General features: G+C 37.8%; 1 protein-coding gene across 1 annotated transcript in view; it reads right to left on the reverse strand.

Moving 5' to 3' along the window:
- Positions 1-11,577: 11,577 nt before the first annotated feature.
- ADGB (androglobin) overlaps positions 11,578-21,206 on the reverse strand; it is a 191,142-nt gene continuing 181,513 nt past the window's right edge. Inside the window, exons 35-37 of the mRNA XM_046004182.1 lie at positions 16,636-16,735; positions 15,775-15,961; positions 11,578-11,763 (exon numbers count right to left, since the gene is read on the reverse strand). Of these exons, the coding sequence (XP_045860138.1) occupies positions 11,578-11,763; positions 15,775-15,961; positions 16,636-16,735 (473 nt within the window). The remainder of the gene's footprint in view (positions 11,764-15,774; positions 15,962-16,635; positions 16,736-21,206) is intronic.

The following is a 21,206-nucleotide window of genomic DNA, read 5'->3' on the forward strand; positions in this document are numbered from 1 at the left end:
GAAGCTAGGCCATTGATAGAAATGCTTTGTTCTCTTTTTTTTTTTTTTTTGTCACCTGATCTTTATTTTTTTTAATTTATTTTTTTTATTTATTTCTTGTCAGTGTAACAGAATTCATTGTTTATACACCACACCCAGTGCTCCATGTAATACGTGCCCTCCATAATACCCACCACCTGTTCCCCCAACTTCCCACCCCCCACCCCTTCAAAACCTTCAGATTGTTTTTCAGAGTCCATAGTTTCTCATGGTTCAGCTCCCCTTCCAATTTCCCTCAACTCCCTTCTCCTCTCCATCTCCCCATGTCCTCCATGAAATGCTTTCTTCTTGTAAATTGCTGAGACATTTGTAAACTGAGGGAGACTCGAATCCAGTCTCTGCAAGTTAACTATTTGTTTTTCCTTTCCTTAGCTTTAGGGCAGCCTAAGGAATGTCACATAGATCCCATGGGGGCAGAGGGCATTGTTGGGTGTCAGCTTCTGCTTTGTCTTCAGCTTGCCTTCTGTTTCCTCATCAGTATTATAGGCATTAAGGCATTCTTCAAAGAAAAAGAATAATTTTTAGTACTATCTCTTATGCTAATGAAAAATTGAAAGTAAATTTGTAGAGCAGTAATCGTTAGAAGTTTATGGGTTGCAGACTCCTTTAATAATCTGATTAAAGCTATTTTTTTTCCACCAAAAGAAGATATATATATAATTGCAGGAGGCTCACAGGTCACCTAAAGCCCACTCAAAGCCCCAGGTATAGAGCCCTCATTCTGAAATATAAGGAGTTTTTGATGAGGGAACAGAAGGCTGGCTGAGGACAAAGCAAAAGCTGACACCCTGCAATCTTCTCCCACCCTCACTCCTGGTGGGACATATGTGCCATTCTTTAGGAATCTTCCAACTGTCTTTTTTTTTTTTAAGATTTTATTTATTTATTTGACAGATCACAAGTATGCAGAGAGGCGGCAGAGAGGGAGACAGGGGGAAGCAGGCTCACCGCTGAGCAGAGAGCCTAATATGGGGCTCGATCCCAGGCCCCTGGGATCATGACCCCCCTGAAGGCAGAGGCTTTAACCCACTGAGCCACCCAGGCACCTGTCTCCCAACTATCTTAATGTTAATACCTTGCTAGAGGGAAAAAATGACCTTGACAATGGCAAGGCCTCAATGCCTCAGGTAGCTTGTAGGTCCTCTTTAGCATATGAAAGTTCCTTACCTCTGCAACCCCACCCTATATAACCTGCCACCCTCACATTTCCTGGGCAGCAGCTCTTTCTGCCCACGGGTCCTGTCCCCATGCTTTAATAAACCACCATTTTGCACCAAAGATGCCTCAAGAATTCTTTCTGGGTCATCGACTCTGGACTCCACCCCACTGAACCTCACCTGTATTCTAAAACTTCATCATTTGGCACCCAAATGTGGGGCTTTGAGTCTTTACATTTGAACTCTGAGCTTCGGTGCAAAATTGGTGAGGACTTTCTCACTTCTTCCTTTACTCTCATTTCAGGGGCTTTTCAAAGAGTATGGTGTTATTGGAACACTTTCATGTTGATTGCTCAGGCTGTAATCCTCTAACCCATGGCTACTCAATGGGGAGGAGAATGTCTGCCTTTTGGCTGGAAGTCAGTACCCTGGCCAGAATGGTAATAAGACCCAGAAACCTGATGCCCTCTCTTTGTTCCTGCTCTTATGTAAAGTTGTCTGTCTTGGGCATGGGACACCCACTTAAGTAAACAGGATGGCTGCCCATCTAAGACTCCCATGTGAGGTTTCCTCCTGATTGATCTAATGTGATCCCCTCTACATCCCTTGTCGAGCCACTTCTGGTCGTGGGACCTCCACAGGGAGTCGGACGAAACCAGTACCCAATTGAATTAAAACCCAGCCAGGGACCATTTCCTAGAGAAGTTGGGGACCATTTCCTAGGGAAGTTGGCTGTAAGGACCACATGTGTTGGAATGTCGTTTAGACCATGATGGAGTTCAATCTTTACTGTTTCCAGTAAACAGTTAGTAGAGGACACTGTCCTCTACTAACTACTTAGAGCTACAAAATTCAGTAATATCCCCTTGTAAAATTTTCTAGTATTTTCCATGGGTTAAAATGGCAGAACAGCATGCAACCTTCAATACAGGTGATGGCATGGCACGGGACGGTATTTTAGTCCATTCACCAGGCACCCATCAGCAGCCTAGGATGCGATGGGGTAGGGAAGGGGTGCTGGCACCCCTCCAGGGCCTTTTATGGCAGGAATGCCTTCACGGTAAGGCAGGACCGTGATCAATAGCGATGTCTTGTCTGAGGGACACCTCTAGTCGCTTTTGACACACAGGAACCTCTGACATATCCTGAGTGGGACTCCACCCAGGAGTCAGGGGACATTTGGTAATGGACCTTCTTTAATTTTCTGGGAGCATGGCCTCAGTAGGCTTCTTTAGTTCCCAAGGGCTCTACCTTGGGGTGCCTTTTAACCCACTGGAAACAAATTGCATTGTAAAACCTAGGAAAGGACTGAGCTCCTGGAACACTGCATGGCCTCAGTGGGATCTATCAGTTAGATCTCCTCTGCAGGAAACAGGGCAAATGGACCTAGGATGCCTTCATTGCTCTACACCAAGACCCCAACCTAAGGGCCTTTTGCAGAATGTGTTTGCCTGAATGGGTCAGCTAGTAAACTCCCTCCTGACATATTGGGTGATAATTATCTAAGTAAGCCACTGCCTGGTAAACCCAGGTTGCTGGAGGATACACAGGCCATTCCTAACAAAGGGGACTCTGACTTTATCTCTCTATATTCCTCCTAATAGATGTGGGGGCTTCTCCCTCACTCATTTCCCACATTAATGGCTATAACTGGAACCAACTAGGGTTAGTCTAAATTGGGATGGAGACTTTAAGGAATATTCCCAAGCAGCTTCTGAAAGTTCCTTTGTTTTGGGGAAATTCCCTGTCTTCTCTGGCTCAACACAGACTGCCTAACTTCTTCCCGCCTTGTTGGTGGAAAAACATGGCGTCTGCTCCTTTGTTGGCTGATGAGCTCTAAAACTGGGAACCCTTTCTCTGCCTTCTCGCAGCACTTTGTTTCTTCTGTCTCCCCCTTCTCCTGTTTCTGCACCAACTTGGATGTGGCTTGGATAACTGGCCTCTAGACCATCCTCGGTGCCTCCTGCACCATGGCTCCTTCTCTCTTCACTGTCAAGGAGCAAGAAAAGCACCACCGGACATAACACTTCCCACTCCAGATTTCTACACCTGTGTCTCAGGTAAACACTGAAAATGGGGTGGGCCCAGGTGGAACATAAATCAGTATTTAAACTAAGTTAAGTTTGTTGGTTTAATTAAGATAGACATGAATTGGAATTTATAGCAGTAAATGTGAAACTTTTATTCTTTTTTTTTAAGATTTTATTTACTTATTTGACAGACAGAGATCGAAAGTAGGCAGAGAGGCAGGCAGAGAGAGAGAGGAGGAAGCGGGCTCCCCGCGGAGCAGAGAGCCTGATGCGGGGCTCCATCCCAGGATCCTGGGATCATGACCTGAGCCAAAGGCAGAGGCTTTAATTCACTGAGCCACCCAGGTGCCCTGAAACTTTTATTCTATCAAGGTTTACTAAAGGTCAAATAACCTTGTGTTAACTATGTTGGGTTGTTAGCAAAAAGATGACTAAACTGATGGTTCATTGTCTGTCTCAAAGTTTTCATGGATAATTGTTGAGATAGCTTTCAGAGTCTTTGGTAACCTGAAAGTTTATAGTTTTGCATGAATGACAAATGGAATTAAATTTGTTAGACATCTAGGTCTTTTCAAATAGGATAAAATGCTAAGTCATTAACTACTGGATGTAGGTTTGTGCTTTTGACTTCTTACTGCATAGAAAATAAGAATATTAAATCTGTTGGTAAACATATTTCATGCTTAACTGATTCATAAATTGACCATCTAAAGAATTCTGTTGTCGGGGCACCTGGGTGGCTCAGTGGGTTAAAGCCTCTGCCTTCGGCTCAGGTCATGATCCCAGGGTCCTGGGATCGAGCCCCACATCTGGATCTCTGCTCCTCAGAGAGCCTGCTTCCTCCTCTCTCTGTCTGCCTCCCTGCCTGCCTACCTGTGATCTCTCTCTCTCTCTCTGTCAAATAAATAAATAAATAAAATCTTTAAAAAAAAAAAAGAATTCTGTTGTAACCGTTCACAATTGGTTAATACTTAGTCTTCACTAGAGATTAAGGTGTTTCTAAGAGTACAAAATTCTGCTAACTGCAACCAAGACTGATGGAAATAAGGGAAACAGCTCTGTATGTGGAAAAGTAGGAGATATGTGAAAAAGATAAGGAATGGGAATGCATTTTGTTGAAGGTAAAATAAGGTAATTTTGTCCTAAATGAGATGGTTGTTTGGAAGGAAATGGCTTGGGACAAAACCTGAATGCAAAGGAAAGTTAGTAGAAGGTTTGTGAAGGGAAATCTTCAGAAAAAGAGTTTTAGGTGTGGTCAGGACAGACTAAGATCGAAATGAATGGGTTTTATTTATTTTTAAAGATTTTATTTATTTATTTGATAGAGATCTCAGGTAGGCAGAAAGGCAGGCGGGAGGTGGGGGGCAGGCTCCCTGCTGAGCAGAGAGCCCGATGCAGGGCTTGATCCCAGACCCTGAGATCATGACCTGAGCCAAAGGCTGAGGCTTAATCCACTATGCCACCCAGGAGCCTCAAACTCTGATTAACTTAAGAAGAAATGAAACCTCTGGAGATACTTTTGAGTAACATAGATTTGAAGAAAAACTCCAGACGAGAAATGACTTCAAGTCTTCAGCAGATACTAATACGGCAGTCTCATGATGACTCAGCTTCAGCTCTTTTGCTACTACTGCTAAAACAACAGCAGAAAAGGATGCAGGGTAGGCAGAAACAGGAAATACCCATTATGGAAGCCACAGACTTCTGAGAAGAATGGAAACGACTGTTTTATCTTCAATGCCATTTAATATTTTGATTATAACCACAATTATACTCTTACTTCTTACTAACTTATGCCTGCTTGTAACATATGTATATGAATTTTAAGGAACTGGGATACAAAGGCTGGTCAACCTCCAAGAAGAACATTCCAACAACCACTTCACGTGTGCCCTAAGAGTGTAACAGACAAGAAGATATTCTCAGAAGATGAAACTAGGGTCCATGGATATCAACCAAACAGACCAGTCTTTTTAGAGTACAAAGTCAGACCTGATCATGGATGGTGGGTGGGAAGGAGGCCTTCACCTTGTCTATACTGAGGAATTTCAGAGTTGCTGTGAAGCGTGTGCGTGCGTGCGTGTGTGTGTGTGTGTGTGTGTTCCATTCTTCTCATTTCCAAATGAGAGTGCTGAGAGTCTGATCCACAGTTACATATTGGGTTTGTGTGAGAGCAATGGGAAAAAAAAACAACAAAAAAGGGTGCTTCTCTGGCCAAAGACAAGAGTAAATACCAGGGACTATGGTTGCAGGATTGCAGGGTTCTTGTCTCACAGAGTTGAAGAATGAATCTCATGGACACAAAAGGGTGAAGTGAAGTGAAAGCTTATTAAGTGAAGCTGAGAGTAAGTAAAGAAAGCTCTCTAGGGTGAGAGGGGTCTGAATAGGTTGCCACTGAGGGCTTTTAGTGCCAGTCGTTTATTGAGAACTGACTGGGAAGCTTGAGGCCTTTGAGATTCTTGTGCCCTCTTGCTTTGTTCCATTATCTCTTGTGCAGCTCTATCTCAGAGTCTCCACCTGCCAGGAGTAGCTTCAGAGCCAAGTCAGGGAGTCGCCAGAAGCCTCCTATGTCTTCTGCCTATACCTTCTCCCCTTCCCTCCTCATGGGATAGGACCTGTGGACAGAAAGAGCGATAGTGGGATTGTGAGCAGTGACAGATTGTGTACTTTTTAATTAGTGGGGTTAGGGATCTCACAAGTCTCCAAAGAATGTGGAAGCAAGGCTTTTAGGTCATTGAGGGGCCAGTTGCTGCCAAGATAAGGTTCCCTTTAAACATTAAGGCACAAAAGCAGCCCCAAGTTCCTTGAGGAAGGTCACACTCTGCATGTTTCCGGGATCTATCCCTGGGCAAAGCCAGCTGTAAGATTTTAATTTAAGTTCCATTTCTTTTGCCTCTGTTTCCCAAATCACTAGTAACAGTTTGGAATATTTTTACTTTAATTGCATGAACATGATCAGCTCCCTGGTTGCATTAGTGGTATATAAATTAAGGTCCTTTTTGGAAAATGGAGCTGTGTTGACTAGACTATGATACATATCTTCTGTGAACACTGCAGAATACCATTGTTGACAACCTGCCATCTGCTATTATCACAGTCTCTTAGGGGTGTGAATCTTTTTTCAGGTCCTATAAACTGTATTTTTCAATATTTTCACTTGAAGGCTAATCTGATACATTTTTGAAAATGATCATAAACATTGCCTTAGACCCATTTTAACATCAGCTTAATAGCCCACATAATGGGAAACAGTGTAGTTTATCTACTGAAAGCCCACTTTGTAGGGTTTTGTGCTATGATTTGTGGGTGATTAAAATGCATAATATATGACAATTACAATATAGTCCTTGCACTCAAGTAACATAAAAGCCATTGTACAACAGAGAGATGAAATCTTTACACAAAATATTAGAAATGGCCCTAATGTGACAAGCTAGTTAAACAGTAGTGATGCAAAAGAAGAAATAAAGCTCATCAGACAAATCTGAAGCATCCAAGTTCCTGAAGGCCAAGAGTTGTTGAAATCTGCAAATTATATATGAGTATCTCATGAGGAATTTTAACCTCCCTTTAGGACATATTTTTTTGGTCATATCTGCAAACCACAAATGAAACTCTGGATTTCCCCCTGCTTTCTTCCTCTTTGTCTTTATAGAGACTGAGATGATTTAAATGTTGATCAATGAAAAGCAAGAGTAAATACAAGCAGTCTGTATGAATCATAAATTGGAAAACAGCTTTTGAATTCAAGTTAACCCTTATATTTATTTATTTATTTATTTATTTATTTATTTATTTATTTTAAGATTTTATTTGTGAGGGGTGGGGAGCATAAGAAAGAGAAAAGGGGCAGAGGGAAAGGGAGAAGTGGACTCCACACTGAACAGAGAGCCCAACACAGGACTCTGTCCCAGGACCCTGGGATCATGACTTGAGTCGAAGGCAGATGCCCGGCATCCTCAAGTTGACCATTTTAAAAACTATTTCCACGGAGTCTTATTTTAATAGCTAATGATTCAGATGATTTGCTCCAGAAATGATGGTCTTAGGCAGAAGTTTAAAATCTGCTAAAAGTTTAATGTTTTTCACACATTATGGTGTAAAATATGCGGACTTTGGGCACCTGCTACTCCAGAAGCAACTAAAGTTAAAAATCGGCTAAGTTCATGAAAAAAATACAGGACAACTTCAAAGTTCTCAGAAAAAATATGCAGCAAAAATTTTGTTATCCTATTAATTGTATAACAATTTAATCAGTAATTCTATCACTAATCAAATAGTCATTGGTAAGTTTGTATCTAATATGATTTTAACTATTTACACAATTTTAATCTTCCTGTTGAAAACAGCATGAAAATTTTCTATTCATACCTGTAAAATACTATAAATATGTTAACTGAGCCCAGTTTCACCAATGAGCTATATTGATTTATATTATTCAGCAGTTTAATAGCTAATAAGTCATTACTGTATAACATATTAGTTTGGAATCTTTTTCACAAAGGCAAACATAATTTTTAATGAATTTTCTTTGTATCTGTATAAATACATCAACCACCCACAGTTGAATGTGGAATGAAAAAGATATTTTTCATTCATCAGAATTGCTGATTCTGAAATCAATGGTCTGATGAACATTGAAAATAAAAAGTGTCATTATATTTTATGCCAGATGGGAAAAGGATTTACAGATTAGGTAAGAGAATTTTTATAATTAATAAAGTATTAAAAATGGTAGGTTTATTTGGATAAACAGATTTTTTATTTATGGGTTGAAATTATCATACAATGGTAATTTATTATATAGGTTCACTTAAAAAATAAATCATACTGTGTGTTGATGCTGACATCTATGCCCATACCAAAAACATGGATATTTAGCCTAAGCATATGCGAAGTCTTCAATTTGTAGTGAAACTGTTCCATAAAAACACACCTGGGGTTGGAAACTATTTTATTTAAATTAAGATGAATAGAATTTGTTTTATAATTGATTAGACAAAAAATACTGTGCCAGCTTAAAACAAAGTTCCTTCATAATGTTAATTTCAGAAATGGGAAGGTCATTGAAACTTTTATTAATCTGTTATTAATGATCCCACTTGGGATATAGCTCAGGGTATGCAGTTTCTTCTCTGAGGCAAATTCCATTACTATATGGCTCTTCTTGCCACTTCCCCCTCTACTTCCCTATTTTCCAAGAGGCAGTGGATACAAGGGTTTCATTGAAATGAGTCAGAGACACAAGATAAAAATCAGAATACCATGCAACATGTTTTTAATGTTTGAAAATAGTCTATACAAAACAGAGGGCTCAGAGACTAGAAATCCTTTTGTTTTTGAAAGCTTGGTTTTTGAAAGCTTTTTGTTTTTGAAAACTTGGTTTCTATATTTTAAAAGATGCTATTTATTTTAGAGATAGAGTGCAAGTGGGAGAAGGGGCAAAAGAAGCGGGGGAGAGAGATTCTCAATCAGATTCCACACTGAGCCTAGAGCCCAGCAGGGGGCTCTATATCACAACCCTGAGATCATGCTCTGAGCCAAAACCAAAAGTCATACTCTTAAATGATTGAGCCACCCAGCCGCCCTGAAAACTTGATTTCCAAAAGCCAGTTAAAAGTTTAGTGAGGTTGTCAGCAATTTTCTGATTCATTTAAATGAAGACTGTCCTTTCTTACATTTCAGAAAATACTTCAGTGGACACTTTGATTTTGCAAAAGGGAAAGCCACAATCCTATTCTTCAGTGGAGGTGTTAGAGACACTGAGGTGTTAAATTGCTCTTATAATGATGTTTCATTATCACCAGAGTTGCACCCTGGGGATTATTACTCAGAAGCAAGCCTTTGACTGCAGAAGAGAAAGATTTTTCTCTGCTCCTACAAGAGCCCCTGAGAAAGGGGATGGAGAGTTGACCTTGAAGTACTTGGGAAGATGTAAAGAGGTAGATAATGAGACGAAGGAGAAAGAAACTGAAACTGAATGAGAAACCATTTGTCAAAGACAATGATCTAGGGATTGTAGGAAGTTGGTATACTTTATACACACACCTTGGTTAACTCAACACAACTGAGGGTCTTTATACTGCTATATAATCTAAGGAGTTATTAACAATTATCCACAGACATTACTATCTTCAGTAATCTTTACTGTTCTTCTACATGGAGGTGATCTCAGTGGGGTCAGTGAAAGCCCTCTAGAGAATATTTAGGAAAAATGTAGGGGCAGTTTGGATTGGCCCAAGAATGGCATAGAACTATTGCTATTTACCGATTGAATGTCAAGGATGTTAGATATCCCCAATCTTCGAAAGAGTCACATGCAACAAAGAATTATCTTACCCCTCTATGATTTGAATGGGCCATTATTCATGTAGTCTGAAAGCAAATTAATGATTCAAGAACCTAACTCTGTAACATATTTAAAACAAAAGTTTTTTTTGCAAAATTTTAAAGTTCAGTGTATGTTTCAAGGAATGCATCAGTTGTCTATATTGAAGGCAGATGAAACATTGTTATCTTTGAAAATTTACCAAGGTTGTTCACCATTTTGAAAAATGTATCACCAATGGCAACCCCATTCCAAACATTTGAGTGACAATTACAAACCACGTGTAAGTCAGCCTGCATTTATTTGAACATACTGCATTGTCAGTGATTCTAAGTATAGGTATGAACATTGCACCTGGTGTTCTGTGTCCCATGTAGTTCCAGTATAGTCACCCCAAGCATTTATTTATATAATAATATTTATTGTATCTTCTTACAAAATATTTTGATTTTATTTTTCCTGTATTTTTAAAGGTCAGACACTATATCTCTTTTTATTAGAAAATACTTGGTTAAGTCTACCATCTTGCTACCTTTTTTATATTCTTACCAGTTTTTCTTGTACAGAAAAGTTTAGAAACAAAGCAAATATTCATCACAAGAGAATTAGCTGAATCAGTGACAATGTATTTGTGCCATGAAATATTTCACAGTAATTAAAAAGAATAAATTACTTTTGTCTCAAAGAGATTTTGTATTGTTTGGTATGAAAAAGCAAGATACAGTCAAGAATGTATAATAAAATGCCATTTTGTAAAATAAGTCATAATATAAAATATTGATGTACGATTATATCAGATGAGTGAAAAACAGAAATATTTATATTATGTTGTTATCATGTATTATTTTGTGCGGTTGGAAGATCACAGGGTGATGAAAGAAAGGTTAGGCAAAGAATAATAGAGGAAAAGTGCATGTGTTTGCATATTTAAGTAAAACTACATATATATGTATATATATAACTAAACATTTTAAGAAGATTTAAGTACATGAAAAAAGGAAAATCACCTATCAAAGTGGAACAGCTTTTTAAAAAAGATTTTATTTATTTATTTGAGAGAGAGAGAGTGAGAGTGAGAGAAAAAGCATGAGAGTGGAGAAGATCAGAGGGAGAAGCAGATTCCCCACAGAGCTGGGAGCCTGATGTAGGACTGGATCCCAGGATACCAGGATCACGACCTGAGCCAAAGGTGGTGGCTTAACCAACTGACCCAACTTTGACTGATTACAGTATATCACTGGAGTTTTTATCTCAGGAAGGCATGAACTAGAAGTGTGCTTTTGGGAGAAGCCCATTTCCAGTTACATGCCTCAGTTAATCTACTGCAGTTTTCGAAAACTGGTGTCAGAGAACATGCTCTGTGACTTACAAAAAACAAAGTGCTGGGACTGATGACAAGGGATGTATCTGTGGTCACAATCTTTGTGTCTAGGTGACCTGACTGTCAGGATTCTGAGTTCAAACACTTTGATTGAGCTTAACCCACAACAGCTCTCGCCCAGTGAAGGACATTTCTAGAAGTTCAGCTTTTGGGGGGGGAGCACAAATCTGAAGCATATTTTAAAAATATTATGAAGTTACAATATTTTTTTACAGTTAGAAACAAAAGTTCCTCTAAGAACCATAGTTATTTTTCTCATCGTTCAAAGTCTTCAAATGCAATCCTGTTAGCCCATTCATGATCTTGTTTTACTGCTTACCCAAAATGCAGCAATTCAGAAGGAAACACATCAAAGTTTTGTATTTTAAATATTTTGAGGCACTTTTATTGAAATTAGAGAAATTGAAACTGTAATGGCTACTCAAATTATAGTTTTCTGGGAGAAACCAACAATTGAACATTAAAACACAGGAAGGCATTCTAAGAAGGAAAATCTAATACCTTATCAGCAGGGAAGTTTATAGATCACAAAAAAAGGAAAGAGAGAGACAGAGAGAGGAAGGAAAGAAGGGAGCAAAGAAAGAAGGAAGGAAAAAGGGGGTTTTCCTCTCCAGAAAAAGGCAAGTATTGGGCACCTGCTGGTTACTTCTTCTTTCCTTTCTTTTTTTTCTGTGTGTCTGGAGACAGCGTCTTCTTCTCTGGCTCCACTGGACTTGTGGCCTCCTCCGTAGCAAGAGCTTCTAATCTTAGGCGCTCAGCTTCCAGCAACTTGTTTCTGTACTCTTCCCGGATATCGAAGATCTTCTGTCGGGCTTCATCTAAAGAGTCCTATTCCAAAACAAAATCCTAAGCAATTAAGATTTACTAATAAAAGCTCATGGTCCCAGAAAAAAATTAAAAAACAATAAACAAAACAAAACAATCCCCTTATTCCTTCCTCATGCCAATAGATTTCTGTGGCAAATTACTGAAGAGAGACCAAAAAAATTAGGTTGCAGTCACAAATGTTTATCAACACATGAAACATGAGAGAGCAACAAAGGGCACATGAGATTTTAACAAAATGGTAAACAAAAGCATCAATAGGAGAAAGAGACAGAAAGGTGAAGAGATAGGCAAGGGTTCAAATATAATCTCTAGAAAAATGCAGCTCAGAGCGACTCTCACTCAAATTGTGCTCACTAAGTTACTGTACTACACCTGATATACTGTACTAGTAAGTTACTTGTACTAGACCTGATGTACTATGCTAGCGACTTACTGTACTAGACCTGATATACTGTACTAGTGAGTTACTGTACTAGACCTGATGTACTGTACTAATGAGTTACCTGTACTAGACCTGATGTATTATACTAGTGAGTTACCAGTGCTAGACCTGATGTACTATGCTAGTGACTTACTGTACTAGACCTGATGTACTGTACTCATGAGTTACTTGTACTAGAACTGATGTACAGTATTAGTAAGTTACTTGTACTAGACCTGATGAAATGTGTTTGACATGTATTTGAAGAACTTTCAAATACCATCACCCAGTTCACTGCTTGTCTTTGTTATCATCAGTTTGGCTCTCATTCAAGTTTAATTTTAAATGAGAGACCACATCTTGGTCCAATTCTTACTTACCCCTATCCTCTCCCTCCTGGATCAATTGATTCACTTGGTTTTCTGGACCTCAGGCCCCACTGACTTTTCTTCTACTTCACTAACTGCTCCTTGTCAGTTGCCTCTGCTGACTTCTCCTCTTCTTCTTTATTTCTTAATGAGGAAGTGGCCATGTCTTAAATCTCAGACTTCTTTCCTTGGTGGTTTTATCTAGCCCCATGGCTTTAAATTCCATTCCTACACTGATGGGTCCCCTACTTTTTTAATCTCCAGCCCAGATCTCGCTCCTAAATTCCAGAACCATATATCTAACTTCTATTCGGTATCTCCACATGACTGTAATAGATATTTAAGAATGCCATTTTTTATACAATAGGTATATCCAAAAATGTCCCAAATTGAAATCTTTGTCTTTTCTTTCAAGCCGTCAGATCCAATGGCAACTCAACCTGATCAGCTGTTTAGTTAAAAACCTTAAAGCATTTCTTGACTCTTTACTTTCTCTTATAGTATACCAACAATCCATCAGGAAATCCGGATTCTACTTTCAAAATATATATAACTAGATTTGTATTATAGTTTATATTTTCAAAAGGAAGGGTAATTTTCAAAGCTTAATGTCAGCTCCAGGTACCATCCTAAAAATGTTCACAAATAAAGCAGTGATACAACCAAGTCCCAATGTAGCTTTCCTAAGAAGCTGTGGCTTTCTTATTTCATTTGCATTTCTGATAGTATGAGCACAATCATGGTCCATCCTATTGATTGCTTCCTGTTTCAAAAATGATATAATTAAAAAAAAATTAATGAACAGATGCTAGCCAGAAGAGAAGCATCTAGAAATGACTGCTTTATCTGCATTGCTAAATTCTTTGACAAATTTTGTGGTTTTGCAACATGCATGATTGGGGTAGAGGTTATGGAAGAGCTGAATGCCAAATGAGACTTTTTTCAAAGCTTTTGGTGAAAGAAAATTACTGTATCCACAATAAAATTGGCTTTGCTAAATCAATTGTACAAGATGGTAGTAGTACCATATTAAAAAGAGAGAGAAAGTCATGTAAAGGATTTAGGATAAAGTAAGTTTAATATAGGCCAGTAATCTCTTGAGAATTGGTATCTTTTTCTCCCATCTGATAAGAAATGTGATACTGACAATGTTTCTATTAAGTTTGATTCAACCAAAACTAGGGGTTTTGTACCTCACACATCCTATTCACATTCAAACTAAATTCTATAGAAGATAGATTTAAAGTGTGCACATATTTTATATATATTCTTATATATTATTTATATTTTATATGATAAATAATTATTTATAATATTTATAAATAATATGTATAAAATAAACATACCTTTCCATGTTAAATCAATAAACAAATATACATATAGGGTGATTGTTTTAAAGAAAATAATAAGACCAGGCATGGGCATTCAGATATTGAGGGTTGCTAACTGTAAAAGGGTAGCCAGAGAAGATCTCTAATAAAGTGGCAGTAGATATAAGATCTCAGAAAGTGAAGCTGTAAACCATTTGGCTCTCTAGGGGGAAGAATATTCCAGGACGAGGTTAAGAGCAAGTTAAAGGCCCCAGAGGTGGGAACATGTCTGGCTATTAGTGGAAAGGTGAAGTCAGTTTGGAAAAAAACAAAAGAAGCAAAGCAGATAGAATTATGGAGGAAAAAGATCAGAGAGGAAAGCAGGCACTAGATTATATAGATTATATAGAACTCTAGACACCATAATAAAGACTTCTTTTTCTTAGGGAAATGTGAAGTCATTACAGGAGTGAAATTTTCGTGATGTACTATGTACTATGTACTATGATCACCTCTAGTGCAACTCATAAAATATTCACAGTTCTCCTCCAGGCATAAAGTAGCACAGCACTCTTAGTCTTAGTCTTAGTTTTAGTCTGCTAGGGCTTTTGTTACAAAGTGCCACAAACTGGGTATCTTAAGGAACCAGAATTTATTGTTTCAGCATTAGTGATGCTAGAAATTTGAAATCAAGGTGTCCGCAAGGCTAATTCCTTCACTGCCATTGTATCTGACCATGTGACTAGCTTTGACCAGTGAAATGTGACTATGAAACATAAATGTGACAGAAGGACCCTCTGCTGACCTTCCCTGTACATGCAGCTAGAAGAAGAAATACTCTTCTGTTGTTTTAATCCAGGAGTTGGTAAATGAAGGCCTGTGGAAAAATCTGGCTCATTGCCTATTTTTCTAAATAAAGATTTACTGGAACACACGTAGACATTATCTTTGACTGAATTTGTCTGAACAACAGCAGAGCTGAGTAGATACCACACATGACCTGCAAAGGCAAAAATATTTACTATCTGGCCCTTTACAGAAAACAATTTGCTAACCCCTGTCTTAAGTCACTGAGACACTGATACCGTTTGTTACCACAGGATAAAATCATTTTTCTGATGGTTACAATCATTTTGGTTTGAAGCAGAGATTCCATTGTAGAACAAGATGGCAGCAGTGAGATCAGTCAGGAGGCTGTGGCGATAACTGAATAGAAAACACTAGTGGTTTGGACTAGGGTGGTAGGCATAGAGAGAACAAAAAGTGATTGAATTATAGGTATATTTTCAAGGTGATGCTGACAAGTATTGATAATGGATTAGGTGAAAGAGGTGAGAGAAGTCAAGGATGTCTCTGAAATCTCTGCTCTGAGCAACTAAGAGAGTACAACTGCCCTTCCTGGGTGGGGAATATTGGTGCAGGTGATACATTTGGGTTGATGTGAGAGAGAGGGCAAGAATGATAGAATCTGGACTGGCAGAGGTTTGCTGAAGGTGCCTATTGGACAAGCAAGAGGATGTGCCAACCAGACATATTTCTGAGCCTTTCAGGGATTCCATGGAGCAAATTGGGTTGATTATTTTAAGAGCTTTTCTGCTACCAGCTTAGAATTTGGCTGCCTCAAGTCTCTTAACACCATCTTCACCCAGCTCTCTTTACCTTCACACATATTTTGTTGTTGTCTTCTCTCTCCTTCCTCCCATTTTTGTGGATAGATCTTCAATACTGCATTTTAGAGGGGTTTAAGGAAATAAGTGAATTTCGGTGTGTTTCACCGATACTCCATCTTTTCTGAGGAGTTGGGAACAAAACGCTTTCAAGACTGCTTCCCACCCAAGTCCTATATGATTCTATGATATCTTTTTAACATTATAAGAGAATGTGCGAAGGTACTCTGTATGTTGAATCTCACCCGCATCTCCCCATACATCTCCAGGATTTTATCTTTTACTTTAAGCTGTTCCTCTTGGTCAGTGTCTCGAACGCTGAGGACTCTGGTCCTATACTGGCGGAACTGATGAACCTCCTCTGCCTTTTGCATTGCTTGATGCTGGTTCAATTCCTCTGTTTGTAGCATAGGGTCACAGTCCATTGTTTTTCTATAAAAACATCAAAAGAGATGCATAAATCATTTTGGAATGCTGGAATTCAAATAATTCAAAATCCTATGAACAGTGAGGTGGCCTGAATCCAATCAAATGTTAGGAATAGAAAGGATAAACTATTTTTTGATGGGCTATTCTCCGTTTACTGAGTCACTAATATTTTAGGAAACAATTCTAGGAAAGTACAAAGAAAATCAGATGCTTCATCTGATGAGGTGTTCATGGAATTGGTGTTGAAAAGTATGAGACTATTTGGAAGTTTTTCCTTTTTTAATTTATGCAGCTAAATAATGTTGAATATATTTTCAAACTTTTAAGTATGCTTGAGTAACTATCTCTCTCTGTTAATCCTACTGTCTGGTTCTTGATAAAATTACATGTACTTAAATCATGCCAGCAGGCATAGTGGGAATTTTCTGCAGCTCAACTCACCTTAATCAACTTACAAATTAAATCTTTACAGAAAATATTCAAATGCTTTTATGATTGACTTAATAAAACATTTGCTAAATTTGAGGGGTAAAATCACATACTCCTAAAAATTTGAATACACTGAAGTATATTAAGCATTTAAGTTCAAATTTTCAGTTGTTTAGCAACTGCTTATTAATGTATCCAAAATTCTGTGAACACAGATGTCTGCATTAATCATGTTTATTAAAACTTACCGTACATACTGAGTTAAGTTTACACATTCTAGTGCTTTTCGAGTAAGTCGTGGAGACATTTCCAAAATTGTTGGGGATCGTGAACGAGATCCTGTTAAAAAAATAAGTCCCAGGATTTCAAAAAAAAGAATCAACACTGCCTACATGACTGTTATATCTTATTTTAATTAAAAATAATATCTTCTGTTTAAAAAAAATTGATTGGGCTTGTCTAATATGATTTTAATGTGATTCAATGCAACTTTATTAAAATATATTTCATATTTATCTTCTAGTTGGTGTTACTATACTTACAGTTACTTGAGGGAGATGGCAAAGTGAATATACTCTATAAGAAGAGTACCAGAATGTTACCACGCTGGTAGTTAAATGGAGATGGAGACAAGAAGTAAAAGTCATGCTGTATTTCATCATAAACAAATTAAATGACCCAATATTTAAAGTGCTTCATCTAAAGGTAAAAACCATCATAAACACCATCCGGGGTGGGATATAAAAATAATTACGACACAGTAGTCTACTTTAAGAAACTTGCAGATCCAGTGGAGTAGGCAATATACAGCAGGTAAACACTGCCAATCAAGTTAGCAGGAAATTTCTACTCCCGAAACGCATATGAACCCACAAGAACAAACTTAATAAAGAGATTTTAGAGACTAATATTAACCACTCAGACTTTACTGGACATTTAATCTCCTTTTTAAAAAATTATTGGAGATTAAGAGTCATTTATGGTTTGTCTCCCTCCCAATCCCATCTTGTTTCATTTATTCTTCAAAACAAACTGGGGGTTGCTGGGGGGAGGTGGGATTGGGAGAGGGGGAGCGGGCTATGGACATTGGGGAGGGGAGGCGAACCATAAGAGACTATGGACTCTGAAAAACAACCTGAGGGTTTTGAAGGGTCAGGGGTGGGAGGTTGGGGCAACCTGAGGGTTTTGAAGGGTCAAGGGTGGGAGGTGGGGGGAACAGGTGGTGGGTAATGGGGAGGGCACGTTTTGCATGGAGCACTGGGTGTTATGCAAAAACAATGAATACTGTTACGCTGAAAAAATAAATAAAATGGAAAAAAATAAAAAAAAATAAAAAATTATTGGAGTATAATTTACATGCCATAAATTCACCCATTTTAAAAGTGTGAGGCGAACGTGATAACCACTACACTACGGAAACCATTTTAAAAGTGTAAGTTAATGCTTTTTCATATGTTTACATAGTTTTGTGACCAGCACCCAAATTCAGTCTCAAAACATTTCTATTCTCCATGTAAAATCTCCTGTGCCTTTTACAGCCCTTTCTTCATTCCCATCACAAGCCTACGGCAGCCATTGCTGTACTTTGTCTCTATAGATCTGTCTTTCCTGGATATTCCATGTAACTAAGAATGGTAAAATGACATCTAACTCTTTAAGAAACTGTCAAATCATAGTGTTTTGATTACTGTTAACTTCATAATAAATTCTGAAAACATGAAGTGAAGATCTTTCCCCTTGTTTCTTTATCAAAATTACTTTGGTCATTCCAGGTCTTTTGCATTTCCAAGTAAGTTTTGGGATCAGGTTGCTAAATTCTATAAAATGTCTACTAGAATTTTGATGGAGATTATACTGAATGTATAGATCAATTTGGGGAGAAATGCCATCTGACCAAATTGAGTCTTCTAGTCCAAAGCATGGACTGCCTCCTTCTTTCCTTAGATTTTTAAAAATTACCTTTAGTGACATTTTGTAGTTTTTGGTATACAGGTCTTGCACTTTTATAAATTTATTTCCATACATTTATTATTGACATTACTGTGAATAAAATGGTCTTAATTTCCTTTTTTGATCACTCATTGATATTATGTAGAGATGAAAGTAATTTTTGTATATTAATCTTATATCCTATAATTTTTATTTAGTTATATGCCTTCAGAGTTTTAACATGTCTTTAAATTAATTTTCAGTTTATTAGTGCTTTGAGGGAGAGGTTATGTTAAGTTCTCACTTTGCCATCAGGACATCTCGTGCCCACAGCTATTTAGTCTTACTTTTTACACGGGGTTGTGATCGCCTCCCACAATATTGGAAAGTGCTTAATTTGTAACAACTTGTTAAAAGTGATCACTCACTCAGAAATTCAATCTAATATAAAACTTTAAAAAACATTTTAAACATGATGTACAAATTATTCATTTTTTTGAAAATACATGAAGACATAGTACATGTAAAATAAAAGAATATCCCAACTCAACTCTATGATGAAAACATCAATTAATCATGACTTTCATTTTATAACATAAAACATTCCTGAAGAATTAACATTTTATAATATGTTTTTTAGGAACCAGTAGTCAATAACTTTTCTTTTTTCATTGTGATGACTATGGGATCTTATGGGATCTTAGATTTCTAAAGTTCATTTGCTTTTCTTATGAACATATCTACTTATGTTTGCTATATTTTTGGCATTTCAAACATGAGTTGTTTTGATAAGACACTAACTCTGCTGACTTTGACTGGAAAGTAAATACTCACTGATTAATTAGATAGTTGTGTTTTCTTCCCTTCTGCCAGATAACATATATTTAAACAGAAGAGGGTGTGGGAAAGGGGCAGAGAAGTTTAACCTTCATGTTCTGGCTACTAAACTCTTTTGTGTCAGAATAGGGTGTGAGTGTATTATGACAGCCTTGTATGTTTCCAATGGATTAAGGAAGAAAACTTACTTCATCAGAGATTGTCTAAAAATCGCTGTTCAAGGCATAGTGATTGTGAAGTCTGGGGAAAAGATGTGAGAATAAAGACAAAGATCACCTGCAACATTTCTAAAAAGCATTTTCTAGAGGCTCCCAGAGGTAAAGGGAAAGTGGAAAGCAATGTTTAGATTGTTGAACTTGACAATGGCTTTGGTATTAGAAAGAATGTCTAGGTGTAAAATCCATAGTAATATCATTTCCATATGCCCTCTGGTACTATGAAGGAAATTGTTCTAAGTTACCTATTGTATGAGAATAGGAAGTAGCAAGAATAAGGTAGGTTTTTGTTTTGTTTTGTTTTTAAAGATTTTATTTATTTATTAGAGAGAGAGAGAGAGAGTATGAGTGAGGTGAAGGGCAGAGGGAGAAGCAGACTCCACGCTGAGCAGGGAGCCGGATGTGGGACTCGATCCTAGGACTTTGGGGTCATGACCTGGCCAAAGGCAGATCTTAACCAAATGAGCCATCCAGTCACCCAAGAATAACACAGTTCTGTGGGAATTACAAATTTCAATTGAAATAAAGAGACCAGATCATGAAAAGTTCTCCCAGGGTATGTAATCTCTTACAGGTAATGCTTCTCCAGGAGTGAGGGCTAATATGGGGCACCAACAGCAGAGGTAAGAGCATCACATGGAGTTCCAGAGAACAGCTGGACAACCAGACCCATTGTTCTCAAGCAAGATTCCTTCTACAACACCCGTACCCAAAGTCCATGGCCATGTTTCAGTGCTGCAAGAGGTACTGGGAACCAAATAGCACACCTTTTCTTGGAGGGAGAAGGGGTTGACTTTTCTTGATGTTGTGTGAGTAAATTTATATTTTATTTTACATGTAATATAATATACATATTATATGATACATATATTATTTATATTCAATAAAAGTGATAATAAAACACATTTCAGAATGTGTTGAAGACATTTTTGGTTGAGGACAGGCCACTTTGGCCTCAGTTCTCCATTTCCACTCACATTTACCTTTCCTTCCTATTTCCTACCCCCTCCTTTCCATCCCAAAGTAGACTCTTTCACAGTGCTGTGAACTTTAATAGAAAGGTCTAAAGACCGAAGGCCAAAAGTGTGAAGAAATGAAGAGCAGGAAAGCTGACACAAAAATAGTCCCTGGTCTGGGGCTGGTCTGGGGCTCTGCACAGAAAATGAATCCACACCATGACTGAGGGGACACACTCCATGACTGGAGTGAAGAATCATGATTATATTCCATTTTTACAACTTAAAAAAATTACTTTGTTAGCATATAAACAGGTAAACCTCCAAATGTAATTAGATTTTCATTTCACAAGTCTTTAACCAAGTGTGAGGAAAAGTTTGTGCTCTGTTAGAGATCACAATATGTGGAATGAAAAGAACTAGGATTTGAGTCCTGATTCACGCCACATTGTTTCAGCTTCCTGCCCTCACGTGAGACATTTATCAATCACTTAAATTTTGAGGCAGAGATAGCAATATATGCTTTGTCTAGTTCATAGAGGCTCCCGTGAGATAATAGATGTAAAACCACTCTACAAATTACATATTAATATAGAATGATAGCTGTTATTCTAAATAAGTTTTACATCATGTATGTCATTATTTATTTAACGAGTGCTTACTTTCAAAATATTGGCTAAAAAAATGGAATATCCATTACTGCAGTAAAAAAGCCCTTTGAATTTTGGAATTTTCTTCTTCCTTGTGGAACTCCTTCAACGACATGGTTAGCCATAAGCAGTTTTTAATTTAAAAATTCTCAGACTGGTTTAGCAATTTTGAGAAAAGAACCATTGTTTGTGTTCCCGAGGATGCATCCTTTCAAAATATCTTTCTTACCTG

This window comes from Meles meles, chromosome 5 (genome assembly GCF_922984935.1).
Source record: "Meles meles chromosome 5, mMelMel3.1 paternal haplotype, whole genome shotgun sequence".
In the NCBI taxonomy this organism is placed as follows: domain Eukaryota; kingdom Metazoa; phylum Chordata; class Mammalia; order Carnivora; family Mustelidae; genus Meles; species Meles meles.